Source organism: Mytilus edulis, chromosome 8 (assembly GCF_963676685.1).
Source record: "Mytilus edulis chromosome 8, xbMytEdul2.2, whole genome shotgun sequence".
NCBI lineage: Eukaryota > Metazoa > Mollusca > Bivalvia > Mytilida > Mytilidae > Mytilus > Mytilus edulis.
The window spans coordinates 42237128-42265010 of record NC_092351.1 but is presented as its reverse complement, the minus strand read 5'-3'; the positions used below and the strand labels follow the sequence as shown (position 1 = coordinate 42265010).

The following is a 27883-nucleotide window of genomic DNA, read 5'->3' as shown; positions in this document are numbered from 1 at the left end:
GGTAATTGAAGGGAGTATTTTAAGGCCAAAACAAAATAAAGTTGTGTTTTTTGACTACCTATCTATTTTAGATTTCCATTCATGCTCTTAACATATTTTTGGAAATTCTTTATTAAGCATGGTTATTTACAATCTAGACATTTTTGAAAATATTAAAAATTTAAATGCAAAAGGTATCTGAATCATTAGTCTGAATTTTAAAGGACATCACTGCAATCTTAGAATACTGTACAATAAAATGATATGCTAAAAAATTAGCTGTGGCATGGGTCCCATATTTACTCAGATGAAATTTCTAAGTTCGTAAGTTTTTAGAAGTTTTGAAACCTATGTAAAAATAACATTTGGCTTCTTGTAATTTATGAAAATTGCTTTTACATTTTGTGTCCTATCTTAATTTAAAGATTTGCTGTAGAACTGTCACTTAATATAACTGAATCTTCAATAATCTTTTATTTCAGAAGTTTCTTCTGAAAAGGCCTTCTTTGTATGAAGAAAAGTGAAGTTAACACATCTCATATTAAACAGTTAAAGGTTGATCAATATTTAAAAAACAAACAACAAAACTACATAAAAACAGTTGGTCATACATTTCACCAGTAAGGTTTCATTTCTTTTTGACTTGATGATTTTATTATAGGTGTATTCAACTTTTGACTTCATCTTTTAGTTTATACTGAAAAAAATTCTCATTTACCATTGGATTGTAAAGAAGTCAATACTTTAAAAAAAAATCATCTGAACTCGGCTGCATGTATGGTAATAATTGTGCTAAATTCCAGTGTTTATGTCTTTTAAAGAACTCGGTTTTGATGGCAAATCTTTAGTAATATCAGTTAATTATTCATCGCTCATCATGGTTTTTGTTGGGTCATGTTTTCTATGCATTCATTTCTCAGCATTAACTACTCAGGAGGTTCAGCATGCTATTATGTATTACTCCAATAAGAATGAGAAGTTTGAACCTGGAATTAAGTTTGCTGTTTAGAATGTTAAGTATAATACTGTGGTTTTTTTTATAACAAATACATAGGAAAGGTTTAACTTTACTATGTAAATCATAATCTATTTATAGATTTAAGGACAATGTATCAAATCAATAACTTTCTTGGTTAGGTATTAAAGTCAACAAACTATGTTTTTATTTTTGGACTGAAAATGAATTAAGGATCAATTGAAATGCTGTTAAAGTCAATAGATAACAGGTTATAATTTTTATCCAATTTACCTTGATTGGTCTGGTTTTTGTTTTGCACAGAAGTAAAAAAGTATCTTTTTTTGAGAGATTTATAATCATTTTTAATAACCAGGGGAAAACGTTGTGTTTCCAATAATCCAAAGCAAACTATCCATTGTTCTAAAGGTTAAACATTGTCTCATTATAATTAAGTTGTAATAAATTGTTGACATTTTAAAAGTTTTTGTTAGTAAATTTTTTTAATTTGTTAAGTTTTGAGTGTGTTTCAGTTTAATTAAAAAAATAGCATTGATTAAAAAAAAGCAGTGTTACATGTATGCCGTAAAAAATGTCTCTTTGATGAGTTTCTCTAAATGTGAGTACATTCAAAATAAGGCATACTATTGATGCTACTGATTTCGAAAGTGAACTTTGCATTGACGAAATAGTTTTCATTTTAAATTGAACATTACACAAGTTGTGTAGATTTTCGGCATTGAAAGTAACAATTTATGGATTTAATGTTTCTGATATTAGAATATTGTGACTAATATGAGGACCAACATTACAAACATGTGACCGACTATAAAATTTAATGTTATAATTGATTTCAATTATGATTTGACACTTATTATGTCCACTGGAGTTACAGTTGGAATTTACTGTTAATGTCATTGATATTGAAATGGTTATAGATGTGAACATCCTTTCATGTTTGTTTCTTGTCCATTTCAGACCAGTTGGAATGCCAATAATGCAGCAAGTTTTAGTACAAAACACAGATACTAAAAATAATTTACATTTACTGTCCATATCGGGCAGTACTGTTCATTTCCATTGCTCATTTTTTCAAGAAAAAGTAAGTATGCAATACATGAAGTTTGTTGTTCTTATACTTTCTTAAAACTGTAACTGTGTTACTCAAAACTTGAAGCCTACTAAATATCCTTTTAAAAGAGAGGCGAAAGATACCGACAAGACATTCAAACACAGAAGTTGAAAATAAACTATAAACAAGGCCATGACCAAAAAACAACATAGAAAACTGAAGACAGAAATTCATGAACCCAACCAAAAATTTAGGGTGAATTCAGGTATCATCTAAAGGGTAAACAGATCCTGCTTCACCTGTGGCACCCGCCAGTTTAATGTACCAATTCAAAGTCTGAAATACACTGTTTTGATCTGCAGTATTTATATACCATGCTGGTTATTTATTCTAACAATATGAAAAGGATAACCTAAAGAAATGATTATCTGACTTGGGGTTACTTGAACCTTTACTACATTTATTCCTGTTCCTATTCATGTAACCTCTCTCATTATGTATGAACTAATCATTTTAGCAATTTGAAATGGAATGGCTACAGAATCAGAATATATAGAGAAATTGTATTGCCACTTTTAACGATAACAAAGGCATATCAATTATAAAATAATTGTTTAATTTTACTAAACTGCTAGACAGATAGTAATTTACATTTCTTGTTGATTGAAAAAAAAATCTGAAACCTGTGATTGCTTCTACAAATTAAAATATCAAAATTATAACGTAAATTGAATATTTCCCATTACATTTTGATTGTCTCATATTGAGATAGTCATTGGAAAAGTACAAAATAATTCAATACTTTGATATTCAAGTTGAGTGGAATACACTAAGGAAATTTAAGATTGAATTATATAATCGATTATGCCATTCATAACCAAATTTGATACATTTGTATGGTCATTTTTTAAACCAATCATGCATAGTGGAAATTTTTTAATCAGTAAATTCTGGCTTTAACAGAAGTTAATTTCCTTGTCAGATAACTTTGCTGCTAACAAGTTAGTAGGTAGAAATAAAGGATTAAAAGGTTATCTAATTATTTGAACAAAATTATATTTGATCTTTTATCAATAGCAAGGTAGTAACAATTAATTTTTTGCTTTAAGATTAATTATTATAACTCACCCTTTACATATAGGTAACATCAGGAGACTCTTTTCAGCTCAAAGTGCAAGTTAAAAGACTCTAATTAGTCAATGGATGAGACCATGGCTAATATGGAAATGACATGTTTAAAACTATTATCTATTTACCAGTATCACATATTTAACAAATCCTTAAAAAAAGTGTATTAAATATTTTGCAAAGTTTGCTCCTGATATTTGTTTTATTATGATACTCTCCCACAGTTCCAAACTTATAATGTAAATGTCAGATCATCAAGAGAAAAGTATTTCAAGGTGATTTCTAGTATAGATATTAACAGCAATATAAAAAGGTTTCAATTGAGTTTGAGCAAGAGTAACTTCCCTTTAGTGGCCATGCCGGATGTTTAATAGACCACTTTCGAGTTCGTCCGTCCCTGGAAAAAACTCGTCAATTATGCTCGCCTTTGTGACGTCATTTACCAGAGGGGATCACCTGTATCCCTGCACTATGAATGTTCATCAAGCGTCTTAGTGATTGTCGTTGTGCAGGATAAACTAGAAATAATGTTTGTTCTGTATGTACTTAATCACAATTCCCTAATGACAGCAGTGCTGATTATTAATTATGAGAATTTAATTTGCCGAATTATTCGTGCAATATAGCATTATAGTTTTCCAACCACTCGCTCAAAATTTGAACGGAAGTGACGATACCCCTAAACACATGAGTAACGTTCACTAAAACCGAAGTTGTTGAAAATGCATTGAACTCGAAAGTTGTCTATTGTTATTAGATGACTAAGAGTCTCATTGCACATACAGTGGATTCAGTTGTTTTCATGATGAACAGATTTTCATAAATTAAGAAAATTTCTATTTTCCTTGATCTTTCATATTTGATTTTTTTTTTTAAATAAGATTTTGTCAAAGTTTGCGTACAAGTCAGAAAGTCTGTGCTTTCAAAATGAGGTTTACGTTTTCCCACGAAATCCTTGAAAATTAGTATCACAGTACATGTAAAATTGGAATTAAGTTAGGAATATATAAAACAGTTTTTGTATTTTTATTTCAGATGGTTCCACCTGGTGGGAATACAACATTTGATGTTGTGTTTTTAGCGAGACAGGAGGGCAATGTAGAAAATACTTTATATATACATACATCACATGGCTCCTTTACATTTCATGTAAGTAAAAAAAAGTTATGTCAAAATATGTGTGCTTACGAAAAAATAGCCTGTCATGGATTTGTTGACTCTTGGCATTCTTTTAAAATGATTTGTTACATTATGATTTGGTATTTAGACCAGTTAAGATAGTTTGGAGCAGTATACCTTGTTCTCATTAACACAATGATGTAATTGTGATGTAACTTCAAAAATGTAAATGTAAATCTTTTTTTGTTTTGCATTTCCAAACATTATATTCAAATTTAAAATTGTTCTCAAAAACTTTATTTTCTTTGGCCAACTTGAAGGTGTCAAAAAGAAGATTTGTATTTGAAAAATGTGACTAATTTGTTGATCATTGAAAACATCACAAATCAATAAATTCCATTCTTGAATGTAAACTAGGCCTTTCATTCTTAAAGTTTATATAAAGTGCAACAGACATTATTTAATTTGTTGGTGAATCAGCCAAGGTTAAATCAGCCATGAACTGGTGAAAACCTCTATTTAATTCAATAATATAATATGTTAAAGATATTTCAACCTATTTTTGTGTCAAAGAGTTATTCCGTCTATTGTATACGAAGCAAAGGAGAACAATGCATTTAATACCTCTTCAATTTTACTTTTAAACCGGAACCACATAGGATACTAATTTGCGTAAAAGTTTAAATCTTTACCACATTATATACACTGATTTACGTGAAATATCATATAGTTAATACCTTAGTACCTTTGGCTATTTACTAATTAACGATACATTAATTGAACTGCAGAAAATGACTACACTCAGAGGTCTATTGAACCAAGTCTTAAAACAAATGTTATATTTTTTATTTAAACAGTCTTGTTAATTTATGTGTAATTTGGTCTCTTGTGGAGAGTTGTTTCATTGACAATCATACCACATCATCTTTTTTACATTGGTATATAAAAAATGACTAAAAATTAATTAACATCTGGAGATGGATGTTGAATTGATGTGAAACATGACCTGTCGGAAGAAGGAAGAAAATGTGCATATATATCTATATATGATAAATGAATAATTTTGATATATGTATATACTTTGAGCAGGAAGTTTTATGATTTGTATTATTTTAAGCACTTGAACAACAAGTATAGACAGGAAAGCATTAGCATAACTTTAAGGGGTAGTAATTATGTAAAAATAGATAAATATCTTGAGATTATATCTGAGTGAAATCGTAGCTTTAGTTGGATGTGTGTGAACACTGACTGTTAAAATGTATATTTTTTACCAACACTCTGATTGAATCTTGTTTACCGATAGATAAAAAAATGTTTCATGTTGATGCCCCCTTTTGTGCCTCTCCACCTTTCACTTTCCATTCATTGAAATAATGAACAACCTTATGAAATTATGTCTATTAATTATGGTTGTGAATTTTGTGAATTACATTATTCTTATTCTGGTAAATATTGTGGACAGTTCCATAACAATATATTTTCTTTAAAGGAACAGCACTTTGCAAATTGGGAAGTTACCCTAGAAGTTCTTTTAGCATATTGCATGCATTATAATTTGAAAGTACCACTTTAAGATAGTCTGAAAAAAAACTGTTATACACAGTTCTATGCCAAAAATGGTCTGACAAAGAAAGTATTTGGAAGCACTTAATTTAAGGATCCCATTTGTTTTGATTTGAGAATGTTTGAAGTTATTTTCTTAAACATTTTATTGTCATGAATATGCATGAAATAATTGCCACTGGACACTAAGCAACAAACAATCAATCAATTATTAACATATTGTGATATCAAAATCTAGGCATAGTTTTTATCTTGAAAAAGATTGAAATAAAGAAGAAATAATATGATAAAATGCTCTGTCTGTAGTTAAATACAAGAACTGTAGATGTATTATTAGAATTCATCATTATTGTTGTATTTTTCAGGTTTTTGGAGTCGGTATTCCAAATCCTTATAGGCTCCGGCCGTATTTAGGAGCAAAAGTTCCATTAAATAGTAGTTATTCACCTTTAATAAAGATCCATAATCCGCATGGATCAACTTTACAGGTAAGTTTACTGCATAATAAGTTCATGAAAGCTTATATATCTTTTACATAGAGTGCAAATATCAAATAAAAAATATTACTATCATAAGTTCAAATTATTTACTCCTCATATTTGACAAATGAAGATAAGGATAAATCATAAAAAAAATAATTTGCTGCATAAAGTGATAGTAGATCCTTGTTTTTTTTCGACAGAGTGACTATTCTGTCGTTAACATTATTGTCTTTTTCAATCTTTTCTGCCTCATGGTCTGGTAGTATGCTTGCCTTGAGTGCTGGATGTTATGTGTTTGATCACTAGTCATTTCAAACCAGACTTGAAAATATATATTTGCTGCTACTCTAATGAGCACCCATCATTTAGAAAAAGAGCAGAGACTGTCTACCTAGATTCAGAATAGGGGGACAATTCTTCCTGTAAACTGTTACCCTGTGAAGTACAAAAATGAACATGTGTGACTACCAGCGATTGATCATATTCATCATCATTTGAATTTTTGTATTATAGAAAATGTATTGAATCTACATTGGAGTTATATTTCTTACACAGTTTTCATATTTGGGTTGATCTGTTAGTGCAGGATGATGGAGTTTTATTTCGTACCCAGTTTTCATATTTGGGTGTGGGATGATAATAATAAAATGCACTTATAAATATGAAAAAAAGAAGATGTAGTGTGATTGGCATTGAGACAACTATGCAAACGACCAAATGACACAGAAATTATCAATTATAAGTCACTACGGCCTTCAACAATAAACAAAGCCTATACCGCATAGTCAGCTGTAAATGGCCTGGAAATCTCAAATGTAAAACAATTCAAACGAGAAAATTAACATGCATACATATTGAAAAACAAAATGACTATAAATGCAGCATAATGTATATGGTAACACATTTGTAAAAGTACTTGTATAAAAGTTTGTTTTTCAAACTACCGGTAACAGAACTATTACAACTGAAGAATAATAGCTAGAATTAATGCACATTTCACTTATCTTCAATGTCATTATTTTGTAATTGTAGATTTTAGAAATGTTTGCAAGTGAAGGTGATTTACACCTGGAATTACCAACAGGTGATTTAGATGCACCTAAAAATTTATGGGTAAGTACATAACAAACCCATGTTTGATACATGTACATGTGATATGTTTGGAACTAAAATTGATAATATGTTTGAATAAAAAAACCATGATATGACTGAATTTATGCCATTGAGAACACAGATTTTAATTCTTATTTGATTATCATAATTAGGAATCCTCTGACTGTCCTAACCAAACTGCTTTTTGAAATTTGTTTTAATAGTCCATTTTCTCTGGACCATAAGCATAATATGAAATAATACAGATGTCAGCTTATTGACAAAAATCTGAAAAAGTCATTGGACAAGAATTCTGACTAGACAAGTGTCTGGTGTTTAAATATAAAAAGAAGATGTTGTATGATTGCCAATGATACCACTCTAAAAATTAAATTGACTCAGAAATTTTAAACTACTATAGATCACCATATGACCTTGAACAATGAGCAAATCTCATAATACCGCATAGTCAGCTGTAAAAGGCCCTTAAATGATAAATTTAAAACTCCTTCAAAAGAGAAAACTAATGACCTGATTTATATACAAAATAAAGAACTAAAACAAATATGCTACACAAAATGTTTAACTGTATATAATGCTTTTCAATATGATTCTCTTTACACTAATATATCTTATTTCAGGAGATCCCTCCTTACGAAACAAAAGCAGTAATGAAGGCAAACTTCGTAGGGAGGGTAGTCAATAATCATACAGCCTTCATAAGAATAAAAACAAATCAAGAACAGAGAAGTCACCTTTTAATATTACCAGTGGAAGTAGAAGTTTCATCATGTAAGATGTTTATATACCCCCTCTAGGAGTTTTGACTGCATTGCTATCACCCTGTTTTTCCATTCTGATAACAAATATTTTCGTCACATTTTTCTCATAAAGTACTGCAGAAGAAAAATCATATTTCGGTCACCAGCTTGACAGTGACACCTTGTAACCTATCTGTTTAACCTCTACTTCCTGTAGATGGATATATTTTTCTTTCAATTTGTTGATTATACCTTTTTTTTTAATCACACATTTCTCCAATATATATCACCTGTATAACTTTTATTTGAATTAATTTCTTCTGAATTCATAACTGTATCTGGTTGAAAGTTCATGACATAAAAAAAGGTTTTTATTTATGTATATGATCATTGTTTTATGATAGATCCTATATATATTTGTAGCTCCTGGTATATATTCTCCCTCAGAAATGATAGATTTTGGTATTATGAGAACGTTAGATGATCCTGCCACAGTACAGTTAAAGCTTATGAATACAGGGTCTAAACCCATGCATATTGTTGTAAGTAAAAACTACTGATATTTTTGTATATCTTTCTATTAAATGTGGTCACATGAAACTCTGTTGCATGACAAAGATATGGTAAGACCACTTTATTAACGATAAAAATTTATCCACTCAAATCCTTCAAATGTAAACAAGACATTGCATAGTCAGATTTCAGTATTTATTAATTGAGCTTGGAGTCATATTTGTGCCATTTACCCCCAAATGTTTGTATATAGGGAAAAATTATACTCAATTTGTAAGTCATAAATCTTCATGTAAAAAATTATGATTTGAGGAAAACATGTTTATGATGTCACAGTGACAAAAATTACTTCATGGACAGCTCTTTTCACATCCTCCTCTCTGTTATGTATTTCATTTTTCAAATAATATCCTAATGCGTTAAGTGGCCATAAAATTTTTTTTTGTTTTAACCTAAGATTTCTGGCGTTATGAGTTCTTTTGTCATGAAAACACATAATTTTTGAATTATATTTTTAAAAAATCACCCACTTGTCATAAATTGGTGATTTCCTATATCCTCAAACTTCCTACTTATTTATTTGATTTTCATATAATTCTCATCATTTTGAGCAGATGGCTATTCTTATGATCATAATTACTTATGGCTAATCTTATGATCATAATTTTTTAAGTTTTTCCTTGGATCTTTAGTTAATAAAATATAAAGTTTTAATGTCATAATATTACTACATAGTCATAATTGTGACTTCAAAATGTTGTCTTTGTCTACATATAAATACTTATATAATTTCCAAAAATGAAAATCAATTATTCTTTTGAGATAACAATTTTGTACAAGATCAAAAAGAGATGTGGTATAAATGCTAATGAGACAGCTATCTGCCAAGAAGGTGGCATACAGTCTTCAACAATGAGTAAAACCCATATAGTAAAGTCAGCTATAGAAAGCCTAGACATGACAAAATGAAATGCAATTCAAACAAGAAAATCTTATTTATAACAAAATGAGCAACGAAAACCAAACGACACATGCATGAGACAGACAGCACAAAAGACAGCAACTTGATAACAGACTCTTGGCTTTTTGACAGCAGGCAATTATTTGGCCAGAAGCTATATTAGATAAGTTGTTCTATATGTTGACATTTGTAATATATTATTGATACTATATTTACAATCTTAATTAATATTATTGTCATATTCATTCAGGCATACATATTGCACATTAATTTATAATTTGTAAAATTTTTACAAAACTTGAAAAACCTGAAAATATTACAAGAAAACAATGAAAAATGTATTGCTCAAAGGAGGAAATTTTTTTTTTTTAAATTTGTTGTTAATTTTGAATTTCAGAGTGTATCAGTTTCACCACCAAACGATGCTATCAATATAGAGTTTAGACCAACAAAATTACAGCCAGACATAGTGCGGCATACAACGATAGCACATGTCACATTCAAAGGTAAAGTGTTTCACAGAATGGAAGCCATATTTAGACTTATAAGTTAGATTTGAGTAAAGAGATCAATGAAAAGGGTATCTTTTTATGGGAAATTGAGTTTCTTGAAGGTTTTTCCTAAATATTTGACAACAAATCTTCAAGAAAGCGTCCCTTCAACTGCTATAAAAAAAATACATTGAAACACATGTAGTGGACATCAGAGGTTGACCTATAGGTACACATATAACCTAACATGTCACCACATTAACTGACTGTGATTCAGTAATGTTTTGTGTGCATATGCCAATTCTAGTGTTGACAAATTTAGTTATTACAATATCAGGGAATGCTACATACAATTTTGCAAAAAGATGTTCTCAAATTCGAAATGAGTTTTTATGCAGCTGCTCGACACAATATGAAAGTTTTTATACAGCTGCTCGACACAATATGAAGGCTTTTTGATCTCGTTCACTTCTCTCACTCAACAAAAAGCTTCATATTATGTCTGGCAGCTGATATTTTACGATATCAACAAGCAGACAACCTGATATTGGGTACATATACACTCTTGTTTTTATCATATATTAAGTTGTATGATTGTCTACACTATGTTATTAAAACCGTATCAAAAGTACAAATCAAATTAGTAATTCAAACAGTTTTTCATTGATCTTGTTGGTCTGTTATGATTAGCTATTAAAAATATCTGTAATTTGTACATAAAAATTAGGTTAAACATGTGTTACTAAAGTATTCAAATTAACCAGGAAGATGTAGAGTATTACATCATTAAATGAAGAAAAAAAAATCATCTCTAATTATCTAGGTAAGGAGTGCTTTGAATACTACAGTACTAGGTGCTAAAAATAGTTTTAGAGGATGGGAAAGTGAGGCACTTATTTCACCTTTATAGTCTAAGCAAGTTGTCCTCAATATTTTACATCAAGTATAATGAAATTACAATACATGAAAATAAGGAGATGCCCTGTAATTTCCAATGTGACAACTGTATTGCTTTCATCAATGGCCAAATTGTAAAATATAAAAGGCCTTGAGTCAATTTGCTGCTTTAGATATGTTTATTTGGTCAAATTAATATGACAACTTGGAAAGATATCATGATAAAACTTTTTATATTTCAGCATCAAAAGCCTTACATCCAAAACAGATGTTGGGGAAAATTATAGTAAAATCTAAAAATGGTGAACAAAAAATAATAATTCCATACCAAGCAACAGTTTATCATGGGTAAGTTTGTCTTTATATGAACTGAGGAAAAGTTGCATTAGGCTTCTGAACTTCAATCTTTGTTTGGGTTACCACCATTAGAATTTTTTTTCTACAAAAATTTATGAGATACCACTTTATGTATATGTTAATGTATAAAAAAAAAATCTTCCAAGATATAATTTTTTAAAGCCTTTAAAGTAATTAGTTGTCGATCAATATACATGAAGGCATATCAATAATTGATTTCATATATTGTCAATCGATTGCCTATGATAATGTTCGACTTATGCCATCTAAGATACTTTTTATCAAGGAAAACATAAAATCATATCCATGCTTGGTTGCCTCATGTAATGACTTTATATTCAATTAACTATTTCATCTTTACGTGGTTAGAATTAATCTAAATTAATTGTATTCCTTGAATAAAAAGTATGTTAAAATTGAAATCTATCAAGCTTGTATGTATATATTAGTCCTTTTTTACAAAAAGAAAATATGATCCCCCCCTTAAATTTTGTTCAGTGTGACACATTGTTTTCACTGTATGCAGTAGGTTTTATTTCTGCTGTTTAAAAAAACAAATATTTACTAATTTAATTGACTAGAAGAAAAACTATTTTACCATTTTACATATATCCTGCAAAGAGTAAAGTTTTCTTCAGTATTTCATTTGCTTATAAGGATTAGGTTAATTTGAAGAAAAAAAATCCATATTGGCTTATTGCTGCTAAAAAGAATATTTGATATCATAAATGATCTAAGAAGTTTTTTGATTCAGCTTTTTAGATCTAAGAAGTCTTTTAATTCATCTATTCAAAGGTTGTTGTAAAATCTTTGCATCATTTATGATTTTGTAATTATAGTAGGATTATGAACAAAAAACTGACTATATTGAAATATATATAATAAGTTTTTAAACAAGTTAATTATAAAGAAAAGAAACAGCACTCATTTCAACAATTTATCTGTGGCCAGAAACAAACCACCTTGAAGCAAGAAGATGGAATATGATTGCCAAAAAGACAACTTTCCCCCAGAGACCCAATGACATAGAAGTTAGCAACTATAGGTCACTGTACCACCTGCAACAATGAGCAAAGCCTATATAAGGTCCTGAGATGACAGATGTAAAACAATTCATACAAGAAAACTAAAAGCTGATTTTATGTACAAAAATATCAACAAACACACCTACAATAAATTACAATCATTCAATTACAGGATTTTGAATTAGGACAGGCACATAAAAAGTGTAGTAGTATTAAATATATTTGTGCGTGTCTAACCCTCCTCTTGACCTAGGACAGTGGCCTAACAGCACAACATAAGAACAAACAATAAAAATTATAAGGCATGTTTTTATTGAACTAATTTTATATTCAATAAAATGTTTTCAGAAACACTGGTATTAATTTATATTTAATTTCTAATTTCAGGTCCTTAGCATATAATGCCAACAATACCCATTTTTTTAGTGCTAGAGACAGATGGAATTACACACGTTTTATGACGTTTACCAATACATTTAACTTTACTGTGGTAGTTTATAATGTGTCAATACCTTCACTTGTCAAACAGTATTTTTCTGTAAGTATAAATATTTCATCATGCTCTCATTTTCTTTGATATTGCAAATATAGTAAAGAAACTATGAATTAGGTGACTGTGAAATACCTGAAAAGTGGTATTAAAATGTTATAGCCATCTTTCAAGTCTCTTTTAGAAGGCTTAAGTATATATTCTTCTTGTTTTGGTGAATGCATTTTTTAGGTTTCACCAAAACAAAGCAATACCAAGGCTTTCATGAAAGAGCAAAATCTTGTACTTCACTGCAAGTTCAAGACAACCCTAAATGAGGAACAACTCATTACTTTTTATCAATTAATTGTATCTGCCAAATTAAGCGTAATGCATAAAACATAGGAATTAACAACCCCAGAAATTGTCATTTGTTGTGTAAATATGTAATGTATTTTAAAAAAATTAATTCAAATAACTTTTATTTTCAGATTTTAAATTTTACCAAGCCTGTCAGTATTGAATCTAGACAGACATTAACTGCTTTTTTACTAAAATTTCATCCAAATGATACACAGCTCCACTTTACAACCTACTTGACGTTATATACCAACGCTTCACAGTTTGTTATACCTATAGTAGTATACAATGGTCTGTTACAAGTAAGTGTAACTACATTCTTTCTCATAATTTCAAATGTGATGTTATAAACTCAGTACATGCAAAGTGTTAATTATTATTTTATGACTGAAAGAATTTGAATCACTTCAATATGCATTTAAAAAATCGTTCCTTTGAACAATAAAATTGAGAATGGAAACAGGAATATGACAAAGAGACGACAACACGATCAAAAAGCAGATAACAGCGAAAGTTCAGCAATTGGTTTTCATGGCAGCAAGAATTTGTTTTGCGAATTATTTGAATATTGATTATACTAATGGATTATCTTGTAGAAATTTTTCATGCCATCATGTGTCTAAAATTGTTATGCCACTGCTGGTGGAGATTTATTTCCCCGAGGGTATCACAAGCCCAGTAGTCAGCCCTGTTTGTGCTGACATGAATTATCATTGATATTGTTATATTTATAAATTAACTGTTTACAAAATTTTTAAGGCTTTTCTACCTCAGGCATAGATTACCTTAGCTGTATTTGGCAAAACTTTTAGGAATTTTTGTCCTCAATGCTCTTCAACTTCGTACTTTATTTGCCCTTTTTAACTTTTTTGGATTTGAGCGTCACTGATGAGTCTTTTGTAGACGAAACGCGCATCTGGCGTATATATAAAATTTAGTCCTGGTATCTATGATGAGTTTATTTATAGCAAGTAAACAATAATTCTGCCTTTATTTCAGGTAATACCACATAGACCAGAAAAATATAAAGGTCAGTTTGACTTTGGTACGATGGGGATGTCAGAAACTCGATGTATGACGTTTACTCTCAGAAATGATAATCCTGTGGATGTAAGTAGTTATAAGTATAGGAATGAATGCAAGTAATAATTATTATACGACCGCAAATTTTGAAAAAATTTTCGTCGTATATTGCTATCACGTTGGCGTCTGCGTCGTCGTCGTCGTCGTCGTCGTCGTCGTCGTCGTCGTCGTCCGGCGTCCGAATACTTTTAGTTTTCGCACTCTAACTTTAGTAAAAGTGAATAGAAATCTATGAAATTTTAACACAAGGTTTATGACCATAAAAGAAAGGTTGGTATTGATTTTGGGAGTTTTGGTCCCAACATTTTAGGAATAAGGGGCCAAAAAGGGCCCAAATAAGCATTTTCTTGGTTTTCGCACCATAACTTTAGTTTAAGTTAATAGAAATCTATGAAATTTTGACGCAAGGTTTATGACCACAAAAGAAAGATTGGGATTGATTTTGGGAGTTTTGGTTTCAATAGTTTAGGAATAAGGGGCCAATAAAGGGCCCAAATAAGCATTTTTCTTGGTTTTTGCACAATAACCTTAGGTTAAGTAAATGGAAATCTATGAAATTTAAACACAATGTTTATGACCACAAAAGGAAGGTTGGTATTTATTTTGGGAGTTTAGGACCCAACAGATTAGGAATTAGGGGCCAAAAAGGGACCCAAATAAGCATTTTTCTTGGTTTTCGCACTATAATGTTAGTATAAGTAAATACAAATCTATGAAATTTAAACACAAGGCTTATGACCATAAAAGGAAGGTTGGTATTGATTTTGGGAGTTTTGGTCCCAACAGTTTAGGAAAAAGGGGCCCAAAGGGTCCAAAATTAAACTTTGTTTGATTTCATCAAAATTGAATAATTGGGGTTTTTTGATATGCCGAATCTAACTGTATATGTAGATTCTCAACTTTTGGTCCCTTTTTCAAATTGGTCTACATTAAGGTCCAAAGGGTCCAAAATTAAACTTAGTTTGATTTTGACAAAAAATGAATCGGTTGGGTTCTTTGATATGTTGAATCTAAAAATGTACTTAGATTCTTGATTATTGAAGTTTTTTTGGTCCAGTTTTCAAATTGGTCTACATTAAGGTCCAAAGGGTCCAAAATTAAACTTTGTTTGATTTCATCAAAAATTGAATCCTTGGGGTTCTTTGATATGCCAAATCTAACTGTGTATGTAGATTCTTCATTTTGGTCCTGTTTTCAAATTTCAAATTCTACATTAAAGTCCAAAGGGTCCAAAATTAAACTAAGTTTGATTTTAACAAAAATTGAATTCTTGGGCCTCTTTGATATGCTGAATCTAAACATGTACTTAGATTTTTGATTATGGGCCCAGTTTTCAAGTTGGTCCAAATCAGGATCTAAAATTATTATATTAAGTATTGTGCAATAGCAAGTCTTTTCAATTGCACAGTATTGTGCAATGGCAAGAAATATCTAATTGCACAATATTGTGAAATAGCAAATTTTTTTTTAATTAGAGTTATCTTTCTTTGTCCAGAATAGTAAGCAAGAAATATCCTATTTGTGCAATAGCAAGAATTTTTTTTAATTGGAGTTATCTTTCTTTGTCCAGAATCAACTTAAATCTTTGTTATATACAATATACAATGTATATACACTTTTTACTACCAACTGATAAATTTAAATAATCTTTACCATTCAGTGATAACAAGCAGTTTTTTTACATCTTAATATTTTATGATGTATTTAAATGAGTAGTTATTGTTGCAAACTCCATTAGAAATTTGAATTGATATCAGTTTTGAAAAAGGGAAACGGGGATGTGAAAAAAAAGGGGGGGGGGGGGGGGTTAAATTTTTCTCATTTCAGATTTCATAAATAAAAAGAAAATTTCTTCAAACATTTTTTTGAGAGGATTAATATTCAACAGCATAGTGATTTGCTCAAATGCAAAAAAAACCTTTTAAGTTCATTAGACCACATTCATTCTGTGTCAGAAACCTATGCTGTGTCAACTATTTAATTTTAGATTTAAAAAGTTTGAAGAAGAAATCTTTAATTGATTTGTAAAATCTTGGCATTTGTTTTGTGTAAAAAAAAACCATGTAATGTCAAAAATTTGATCACAATCCAAATTCAGAGCTGTATCATGCTTGAATGTTTTGTCCATACTTGCCCCAACTGTTCAGGGTTCGACCTCTGCGGTCGTATAAAGCTGCGCCCTGCGGAGCACCTGGTTGTACTTTATAATGGAAATGCTACTTTGGATTATTTTGACATATAAACTTTATCTGTTTTCACATATTATTTTGGTAGCAATTTATTTATCCTCTGAAAGATGACAAATTTTCAAAAATTTTGATAAGGCCTTTTCCTGTCAAAAAAATGTTTTCATTAATCTTAGTTAAATATTTTTTTAAAATGATACAGAAAATATACCTCAAATATCTATGATCCCCCAAACCTGCCATTTAAGCATTTTTACTGATCTTTAGTCTCCAACAAAATATGGTTGTTGTTCTTGGGAATAATGTATTCCTTAAGAAGATGTATGAAATGGGCATGAAATAGTACTTTTTTCTGTCATTTTGTCAGTTGAATACAAAATAAAACCATTTTTTTATTAACCCACCAAGCATGTAATGATGTATCCTTTACAGGTGAAAGTGAGAATAAATGCTTCAGCAGAGGTACTTTTTGCATTCTGCTGTGCTCATCATACTAACATTATATCTTTCTAATGCGACAAAATACAATATTATTTTTATCACCTAATTTTAATAAATTGTTTTTCAAAAACTAAAAAAACAATACATCACAAAAACACTTCAAAGTATCTGCAATTTGTTAAAATTGGTCGACATGTTTCGCCTGCCAGGCAGTCGTCATCAGAACAAATTACATATATTTATTTAAAAAATGTATATTGAAATAATGACATATAAAGTTGCATTAGAAGTTTATTTCACAGTTTTACACTTATGTAGTGAAATTATAACATTTATTACTTGTTTTTTGTTTTTGACAAAGTGGTGATTTATTTAAGCTTATACTAGGCCATCTTTGACTATATACTTGTAATAAATAAAAATGTACACAATGTATTCTAACATATTTTATATTGGTGTGAGGTATTATATGAGGACTTTTTTTCAGTACATAACACTGCTTATGCTATAGGAATAATGTCTGTAGTTTATATCTTTTTTTATCTGAAGATTTTTTTTTATGACAAGGTGCATTTATTATAAATATAGCTAACACAATTTCCAAAGGAATACTGTCAGAGAGACTTGTACAAAACAAATTCTGAATGGTGGGGTTGAATTTTGGGAAGACAATGTTCAGATACATGTGTGATATCAACCAGTTTTCTTATTTAACAAAAGTCTATCTTTAATGCCCCGCCATAGTCAATGGGTGGAATTAAGTGTTATTTTTTACTCTCCATCCTATTTTGTTTCCACACTATAACTTATGTTTTCCTCATCCAAATTTTATAAAACTTGTGCACAATGCTAAGTACCAAAACTTGCAGACAAAGCAAAATTTGGGCAGTGAGTAACTTATGTAATACTGTAATTCCCCAGTGTGGTTACTAAATTTTGTTTTTAAGCAATGCAAGCACATCGTAAAATATTTAATCTTTTAAAATGAAATTTTTATCACAAAATTTTGTATTGAAAATTATGTGTTACTGTTTGCTCAACTCATTATCAAAACACAATGAATTATTTACATAAAATAATGAGGTTGTGACATTAAGATGCAGAAAAAATGTCAAAAAAGGACAGACAACAGAAAAGACTAACATGTACACAAAACATTTTATTAAACACTAAAGCTAGCAACCCAAACCCACTCAAAATATGGGAGTAATCTCAGGTGCTTGGAAAGGACAAGCAGTTCCTGCTCCGCTTTTGGCACCCATTGTGTTACTTATTAAGTACAAATTTATTGATGACTGTTTTCTGTACCTTTCTAATAATATATTTCTATTGTAGGTTCATATAGGGGAGATAACACCAGACATGAATGGTACTACAGTGACTTTTTTAGGAATGGAGAAAGGGAATGGTACAATGTTAACTAGAGAACATAATACATCAGACGTAGATTATAATTGGGTATGTTAACCTTTAGTTGACCTTTAATGATTTACTTTTACAAGTTGTGACTTGGATGGAAGTTGTCACATTTGCACTCATACCACATCTTCTTATATCTATGTATAAACAATTGTGTGCAATACCTTCCTTTATTGCATAGCAATATAATATTTCCCATATAAAGTAAACAAAAGTTAGCGTGCAATAAATTCTAATATTGCACTAGTGCTATAAATCTTTAAAATTCATGACGTCATCAAAGACAAAATCTTAGTTTAAACTAAGTTTTACTTTCAAAAATGTATTGCTATACAATAATAGGGTTATTGCATGAATATTGGGGAATATTGTCCCTCGTAGAACATATATTGCTCTCGCAAGCTCGTGCAATATAGAATTCTACTCGGGACAATATTCCCCAATATTCATGCAATAACCCTATAATATTGATTGTAATTGGATGGTATTTGTAAAGATCGTCAGTGTTATTTCAAGAATAATTACATACTCCATATAGGAAAATGACCAATCCCATGATATTCAATGACAGAACATAAAATATGGAGATGTGGTATAATTGCCAATGAGACACTTTAAAGAATATAATTTTTAAGATTGCAAGAAAAAACAACGCAGATCAAAAATAAAAAAAAGCAAAGAATTTTGGAAATTGGATAAGTTTTACCTAGAGAATACACTGTACGAGATGTTGATTATAGTTTTAATACACTTTAAAAGATGTTGATTATAGTTTTAATACACTTTAAAAGATGTTGATTATAATTTGATAGGTGTAAACAAGCCACCTTAATAATATGATGTTGATTATATGTTATAGATAGGAGGATGATACATACACATGACATAGGAATCATGTATTTACTAAACATTGTTTTTATACGACCGCAAATTTTGAAAAAATTTTCGTCGTATATTGCTATCACGTTGGCGTCATCGTCGTCGTCGTCGTCGTCCGGCGTCCGAATACTTTTAGTTTTCGCACTCTAACTTTAGTAAAAGTGAATAGAAATCTATGAAATTTTAACACAAGGTTTATGACCATAAAAGGAAGGTTGGTATTGATTTTGGGAGTTTTGTTCCCAACATTTTAGGAATTAGGGGCCAAAAAGGGCCCAAATAAGCATTTTCTTGGTTTTCGCACTATAACTTTAGTTTAAGTTAATAGAAATCTATGAAATTTAATCACAAGGTTAATGACCATAAAAGGAAGATTAGTATTGATTTTTGGGAGTTTTGGTTTCAACAGTTTAGGAATTAGGAGCCAAAAAAGGGCCCAAATAAGCATTTTCTTGGTTTTCGCACTATAACTTTAGTTTAAGTTAATAGAAATCTATGAAATTTAATCACAAGGTTAATGACCATAAAAGGAAGATTAGTATTGATTTTTGGGAGTTTTGGTTTCAACAGTTTAGGAATTAGGGGCCAAAAAGGGCCCAAATAAGCATTTTCTTGGTTTTCGCACTATAAACTTTAGTTTAAGTTAATAGAAATCTATGAAATTTTGACACAAGGTTGATGAACACAAAAGAAAGGTTGGGATTGATTTTGGGAGTTTTGGTTTCAACAGTTTAGGAATTAGGAGCCAAAAAAGGGCCCAAATAAGCATTATTCTTGGTTTTCGCACAATAACTTTAGTTTAAGTAAATAGAAATCAATGAAATTTAAACACAATGTTTATGACCACAAAAGGAAGATTGGTATTGATTTTGGGAGTTTAGGTCCCAACAGTTTAGGAATAAGGGGCCAAAAAGGGACCCAAATAAGCATTTTTCTTGGTTTTCGCACCATAACGTTAGTATAAGTAAATAGAAATCTATGAAATTTAATCACAAGGTTAATGACCATAAAAGGAAGATTAGTATTGATTTTTGGGAGTTTTGGCCCCAACAGTTTAGGAAAAAGGGGCCCAAAGGGTCCAAAATTAAACTTTGTTTGATTTCATCAAAATTGAATAATTGGGGTTCTTTGATATGCCGAATCTAACTGTGTATGTATGGTCCCGTTTTCAATTTGGCCTACCTTAAGGTCCAAAGGGTCCAAAATTAAACTAAGTTTGATTTTAACAAAAATTAAATTCTTGGGCCTCTTTGATATGCTGAATCTAAATATGTACTTAGATTTTTGATTATGGGCCCAGTTTTCAAGTTGGTCCAAATCAGGATCTAAAATTATTATATTACGTATTGTGCAATAGCAAGTCTTTTCAATTGCACAGTATTGTGCAATGGCAAGAAATATCTAATTTCACAATATTGTGAAATAGCAAAAAAAAATTTAATTAGAGTTATCTTTCTTTGTCCAAAATAGTAAGCAAGAAATATCTTATTGCAAGAAATTTTTTTAATTGGAGTTATCTTTCTTTGTCCAGAATCAACTTAAATCTTTGTTATATACAATATACAATGTATATTCACTTTTTACTACCAACTGATAAATTTAAATAATCTTTACCATTCAGTGATAACAAGCAGTTTTTTTTACATCTTAATATTTTATGATGTATTTAAATGAGTAGTTATTGTTGCAAACTCCATTAGAATATTTTAATTGAGATTAGTTTTGGAATAAGGGAAAGGGGGATGTGATTAAAAAATTGGGTTCAATTTTTCTCATTTGAAATTTCATAAATAAAAAGAAAATTTCTTCAAACATTTTTTTGAGAGGATTAATATTGAACAGCATAGTGAATTGCTCTAAGAGAAAACAAAAATTTTAAGTTCATTAGAACACATTCATTCTGTGTCAGAAACCTATGCTGTGTCAACTATTTAATCACAATCCAAATTTAGAGCTGAATCCAGCTTGAATGTTGTGTCCATACTTGCCCCAACCGTTCAGGGTTCAACCTCTGCGGTCGTATTAAGCTACGCCCTGCGAAGCATCTGGTTTTTTATTGTATTACACAGTAGGTGCATGTGTAGCAATTTAGTAACAGCATTGATATAAATTTGTTAAGCCTGTCATATTTTTCTTTTCTTTTCAGTTAAAAATATCACCATACCATTTTGCTGTTTTTAGTGTCAATTTAACAGCTCCTGATTATGAGGGGATATTTGCTTCAGATATGCTCATAACTACACAGTTTGAGGTATTTATTTTGTTTCTCGAAAACCAGTACAAAAATGTATAAAATTAGGAGACGTGGTATGGTTGCCTTTGAGACAAGTATTCAAATAAAGAGGATTTAAGCATTTTAGGATATCTGGCTTGTTTGATTTTTCATATTTATTAAGTGAATGATGCCATGTGTTAAACATTGAAAACAAAGGGTTAAACTGCTGAATTTTAAAATGTTGAAAGTTGTAGAATAAATATAAAAATTTGGTTAAATAAATAACACAGTTTAAGTAATTCTACATATAATCCATACCCATTAAGAATAATGAAATATTTATTTAGTTGCTTACATTTTATTGTTAACTTTCCTTTGATTGATTCTTGAAAAAACTGTCCTGCATTGTCAGAAAAGTATAAAAAAATGTTCAGGTTTGCAAGCCTAGAAAAATAATAATCTTAGATGTTTGAAATTGATGAACATTGTGAACAAATAAATGAATGCAATACAAATTAATGTTAGCAGAGTATTAGATATAAACCAATCATATACCTTACATCACTTTATATTTCCTATTCAAATATTTTCTTTTCTTTTGTTTTAGGATATCTGGATTCCTGTAACCCTCAGAACTTCAGATGGTAGCTTAAATACTATTCCTGAAAAACTTATTTTTGAAAGAGTTTTTCCTGTAAGTATGATGGCCAGTCTATAAAGTTTTAATTCATATTTATGAACATGTATCAGTCAAATTTGATTAGCAAATTCTGTCTCAGAAGATGATCTTGAAAATGATTCTGCATTTGTCTTGATAGGAGTGAGGTTGGATTTGACTAGATGAGACACATTTATTAAAGTATTTGTTTCATGGAAGAAAAGTAATTGGAATCTCAAATACCATATACTTGTTTCGAATGTGATCTTACAATATTCATCCTTCTTAACAACCTGGACCTTAAAGAAGCTTATACTGGTCTATCACTGACCTTCCATCAATGCATTTATCTGTTCATAACATATTTTTGCCACATTTTAGTCGTACCCTCTTGATGAACTACAAAATAAAGTCAACAAAATTGAGTTAGGATATGATTAGCAAGCAAAGCTGACAAGAACAGAATGATATAAATTTTGAAATAATTTCATATCACTCATATCTATAGTGTAGCTTTAACTTTTATTTTATTAAAAGTTAATAACAGTTATATATTTGCAAGAAATGCTTGAACCAATTTGAATGAATATTTATATTTTTCTTTTCAGGGGAAAAATCCGTATAAAGTGCTGCAGATTTATAGTTCTTTCAGAGATTTTATGGAAGTTACCAGTGTTTCATTTCAACCATCAGACACAAGATTTTATTTTGAACCACCAAATAATGAAAGAATTTTATTAGAACCTTTTAAAAACAATATAGTAAGTAAATATGTTACTTTGATTCATTTTACTGAGTATCATTTGACATTAGTGAACTTCCCTGATAGTGTTTGCTCTCTTCAATGGTATTTACACAATATTTGCAAACCATGTGTGAAAAGTAAATGAAAAAGATTGGATATGCACTTGATAAAAGCAAGGGAACAGTGTTGTCCCTATCTGAACTGCACAGCTTGAAACATAAGATATTAAAAGCAATATGTCTGATCTAGTAAACCCTCTCATGCTTGTATTTCTTGTCAGATTTTAGTGAAGTATATAAGCAATTATAAATGATGAGTTAACATATCAGAGGGGATCAAATATTTTAAGGGAAATTACCTCTTTCAAATGTACTGTACACCAATTAATTTTCACAAATGTTTTTTCGCAACTTTCGTGATAGAAAAATAACGCATATTTAAATCATTACAAAATATGTATAACTTATCAAATATATAAGAAAAACTCAAAAATAAATTGATGTGAAGTGGACTTGAAAGATATAAACGCGAAATTAAGTATCCGTGAAAATAAGTTGGTTTACAGTATATGATATGGAAAAAGTAACATTGTAACTTCTTTTACAAGTACATGACTAATTGGATTTACAGAAATTTAATATGTTAAATCTTTACATTATTTTAAACAATGTTACAGATGAATTTGAAAAACAGCACACAAAACTCAATTAACCTTCTATTTAAACAAGAATATGTATTTTTTTCTTTCAGGTTGGAAATATTTATTTTGATTCTAAAAGGGAGTGTAAAGAAGATTGTTATGTTGGGTTACAGACAAATACGCCTGGTAAGTTATGTTTAAAAGAAAAGGTTTGATTTCTGTGTAGGAAAAGAAAAGGAGTCATGTACTTGACTGCAAATTTTCTCTGTTTGTTAAAAGAAGTTTTACAATTGTCCTTTTTGAAAAACAATAAAGCTTAAACTAACCTATAAAAATAAGAAAAAATGGTGTGGTTGTCAATGTAATGAGAGCACCCTCCACCACAAACCAAATGACTAAGAAGTGATGAACATTTTCACCAAGTTAGGAGCATATATGTAGATGCATTCTAAAAATAATCGCCAGATGAATTAATTTTCAAGTAACATACAAAAAAATGTCAAACTTAATAGTTATAGCTTTAAGCCTAAAACTTATTAGGCAAAAAAAATGTCCATATGACATAACTGGTATATAACAGTATAAGAAACTGAAATTAAAAATAGTCACACTTATGATTATCGTCAAGTGTTTGTACACAAAGAAACTGAAATTAAAAATAGTCACACCTATGGTTATCATCAGGAGTTTGTACACAAAACACATTCACTTGCAAATAGTGATGATCAGTAAATGCTTATGAATGAATTCAAGATGTTTTACTTGTTATGAATGAGATAATGTATGCAATTTACATGCAAGTTGTAATACTTTATTTCTACATATTTTTGTAGTGGTTACTGCATTTGTACAATATTTGCCATTATAATTTTTAAGCTGGTCAGCAGTGGTTGTCTGGCCTGGGTTTAGATAAAGAAGTAGCGGATACAGATCAATATCTTTTTACCAGACTTCAACAGAAGTGGGATAAATTAGAAAAATCTGAGCAAAATACGTAAGTATACTGAACTTTAAAATGATATAGTTTAAAACTATTAACAGAAAATTGCATTAAAGTAAAGGTTAAAGGGTAGGGAGGAAATATTAATTTTGGGTCATATGGGCGGGTTTTTTTTCATTTAATGTATGAAAAATTAGTAGAAAAACATGTATGTTAAATGAAGGGGCTATGTTTAGTCTCATCCTACCTAAACAGTGGAATACTTGAAAATTTAATTGAAATAAAACTCTGATCATGAAAAAAAGAACAGATTTTTTATTTGTTTTTTATCTTAAGATTTTGTAGCTTTTTCCATCATTAAATGTAGACAGATATTTTCGTATTGTCTAGTGTAAGAGGATTTTGTTTATGTTTGGTGACAAAGTTAACTTTAAAGAAAGTGGCAATATTTTTTTGTCTTTACAGAGCCAATGTTACAATAGAAATAGATACAAGTGAAGTGAGAGGTTTTTTATTCTCAGCTCAGTCACATTTACATTGGCCCTCCCTCTTCAGAAAACAGAAAATAAAATTCCCTCTGACACAGATTGGTAATACTTCTGTAAGTATTCTTTATACTCAATGTCTGTTTGTAAGACTTTCATAAACATATTCATTTTTGTTTGACATGCACAAATGTCAAAAGCATTAAATTAAGAATGGAAATGGGGAAAATGTCAAAGAGAAGACAACCTGAACTAAGAGCAGATAACAGCTGAAGGCCACCAATGGGTCTTCACTTATATGCCATTTAACATTTGTAACAAAGATAGAACTTTTTTCCAGAAATCATTATAGTACATTGCATTATTCAAGAATTTTGCGCTATTTGTCACAATAAAGAATCCCAACTTGAACCTAGCTGCTTTCTAAAACTACATTATTTCAAGTCTAAAAGGTATGACAGCTGGATTCATGCTTTAAAGATAAAATATAGCACTTATTATGTTACTTATTTTCACAGAATTTCTTAAAAAGAGAAGTTCCCTCTACTGAGAAGACTACTTAATAAACTGCTAGTAATATTTAAATGTAAGGTAGCACTTCATGCTTATATATTCTGTATGAAACATTTTATTTTTATAGGTGTCAGATTTTATAGTAGAAAATCCTGGGAATGTTCCAGTTTTAATACAGATACTCCCGCTATCTCTTTATCCAAACCCACAGACAATAATAGAATTACTTAGTCAAAGGTATGTTACATATAAATATCTCTTTATCCAAACCCACAGACAATAATAGAATTACTTAGTCAAAGGTATGTTACATATAGATATCTCTTTATCCAAACCCACAGACAATAATAGAATTACTTAGTCAAAGGTATGTTACATATAAATATCTCTTTATCCAAACCCACAGACAATAATAGAATTACTTAGTCAAAGGTATGTTACATATAAATATCTCTTTATCCAAACCAACAGACAATAATAGAATTACTTAGTCAAAGGTATGTTACATATAAATATCTCTTTTAATATCCAAACCCACAGACAATAATAGAATTACTTAGTCAAAGGTATGTTACATATAAATATCTCTTTATCCAAACCCACAGACAATAATAGAATTACTTAGTCAAAGGTATGTTACATATAAATATCTCTTTATCCAAACCCACAGACAATAATAGAATTACTTAGTCAAAGGTATGTTACATATAAATATCATTCATAAGCTGTAGAAGAAATGATAATTAACAAATTTGAAAAAAAATTATAATTCTTAAATTAAAAGAAGATAAACAAGCATGAACAAATATAAAATGAGGTAGAACAAAAAACAAACACACAACACCATGTCTAAACTAAGGAAAAACAATTGAAGAGACAAACAGCAAAACACTACACAGAATACGAAATAAAATTGAGAAAGGAAATGGGGAATGTGTCAAAGCGACAACAACCCAACCATAGAACAAACAACAGCCGAAGGCCACTAATGGGTCTTAAAAGAAAAGAATTCCACGACATCAAAAAACAACAGTACATTGTTAATATTCATGATATTAGGTACTGTGGAAGAGAAAGCAGATTCTGCTCCACTAGTGCCATGAACAGGATGAATCATATATGAGATGCTTAATTTCAATAATGACAATTTCAGATTAACATCAGATATATCAGATATGATAGAAACAGATGATTTAGACATCTTTACACTCCCAGATTTAGAACAATATAATGTAAGTATCATACTCAGACAGTCATTTGTGGATGTTTATAATTTCAGGAACAAAAAAAGAATATGATTATGAAAAGAAAGTCTGTTTTTGAAAGCAACTATACTGTTTGAAACATTCTCAAACCCTGACAAGGAAACTATTGGCTTAATTTCTAAATGAAATTCATTTTATGAAGGCAAATATGAAACTTGAAATATATTTATACATATTTCAAGAAAATGATTTGACTCAAGACACATTTTGTTTAATCTCACTTAAAACTTTTGGGTTCAAATGTTTTTCCAAAAAAAATCAGTTTGACAAATAGTTGTCTGGGTTAAATTGGAAACAATTCTCAGTTAACTTTCTTTGAAATTGTTTTCCAAATTTGTTTGAAAGTGATAATATTTATTCTAAACTTTAGGCTTTATTTTACTTGACTCTTTGTTTGATTGTGTAACTGAAATACCTGTTATATTTGAAATATGCATTTGAAATTCTAGCATGTGTAATAAAAAAAAAAAAATCTTGAATTACATAATTTATTTCTACTATTGTTAACTGAATGATTTGACATTAAATTCAAATAGAATAGAAAGAAAAAAGTAAGTGCTCATAATTTACAGGATCATATATTTGGTTTTTGGCAGATAGAAGCTATAATCTTTATCTAGGAAAAGCTATGAAATTTTAGTATGTTCCATGGGTTAACATGATTCAGATAACAAATAATTTGCTTATTTTATAATCAATTCCTTTAAACCTAATGTCATTACTGTTTATTGCAACAAATTAATTACTTTTATTCATGATATTCTGCTTTAGGGTTTTGCATTTAAAATCTGCATGGTACCAATGCAAGGCACTTAAAGAGTTAAATGACCACCCATAAAATAAATTTTGGAGACTTACATTAAAAAGTTATATGTACAACATTTTATTTCAAACCAACCCATATTTGCAAATAAAACCTTCCCTTGGTCCCATGTTTGTTGTTGTAGAACTGTCCCTTAGTGGGTTTCTTTATCTAGGAATAGGAAAAACCACAAATTAAAGTGTTAAACAAAATACAAAATGCAGACACATTTGTTTTAAGAATTTGTCCAAACTGAAGAAATCAAGAATCCATGAAAATTTATTATTTCTTAAATCCACAAAAAATGGTACCAATTAAATATATAAAAAAAATCATCTCAGAAACAAGTTATATAGGGGTGTCACATGGAATATGACATTTACTC

The 27883-nt window shown here is 29.7% G+C and overlaps 1 protein-coding gene across 18 annotated transcripts in view; it reads left to right on the top strand.

The window, feature by feature from the left end:
• The window catches only part of LOC139485602 (transmembrane protein 131-like), an 82929-nt gene that overhangs the window by 25037 nt on the left and 30009 nt on the right, over nt 1-27883 (top strand). For 12 of the 18 annotated variants that reach the window (XM_071270215.1, XM_071270214.1, XM_071270209.1 and 9 more), the window contains exons 5-25: nt 1913-2036; nt 4170-4283; nt 6185-6307; nt 7334-7414; nt 8035-8185; nt 8578-8696; nt 10026-10134; nt 11259-11364; nt 12786-12936; nt 13359-13529; nt 14227-14337; nt 16929-16958; nt 18273-18395; nt 21382-21486; nt 22058-22144; nt 22717-22869; nt 23604-23679; nt 24370-24487; nt 24899-25034; nt 25559-25668; nt 26585-26663. In XM_071270215.1, the coding sequence (XP_071126316.1) occupies nt 1913-2036; nt 4170-4283; nt 6185-6307; nt 7334-7414; nt 8035-8185; nt 8578-8696; nt 10026-10134; nt 11259-11364; nt 12786-12936; nt 13359-13529; nt 14227-14337; nt 16929-16958; nt 18273-18395; nt 21382-21486; nt 22058-22144; nt 22717-22869; nt 23604-23679; nt 24370-24487; nt 24899-25034; nt 25559-25668; nt 26585-26663 (2377 nt within the window). The remainder of the gene's footprint in view (nt 1-1912; nt 2037-4169; nt 4284-6184; nt 6308-7333; nt 7415-8034; nt 8186-8577; nt 8697-10025; nt 10135-11258; nt 11365-12785; nt 12937-13358; nt 13530-14226; nt 14338-16928; nt 16959-18272; nt 18396-21381; nt 21487-22057; nt 22145-22716; nt 22870-23603; nt 23680-24369; nt 24488-24898; nt 25035-25558; nt 25669-26584; nt 26664-27883) is intronic. The other 6 variants (XM_071270217.1, XM_071270216.1, XM_071270210.1 and 3 more) reach the window with 1 other exon arrangement.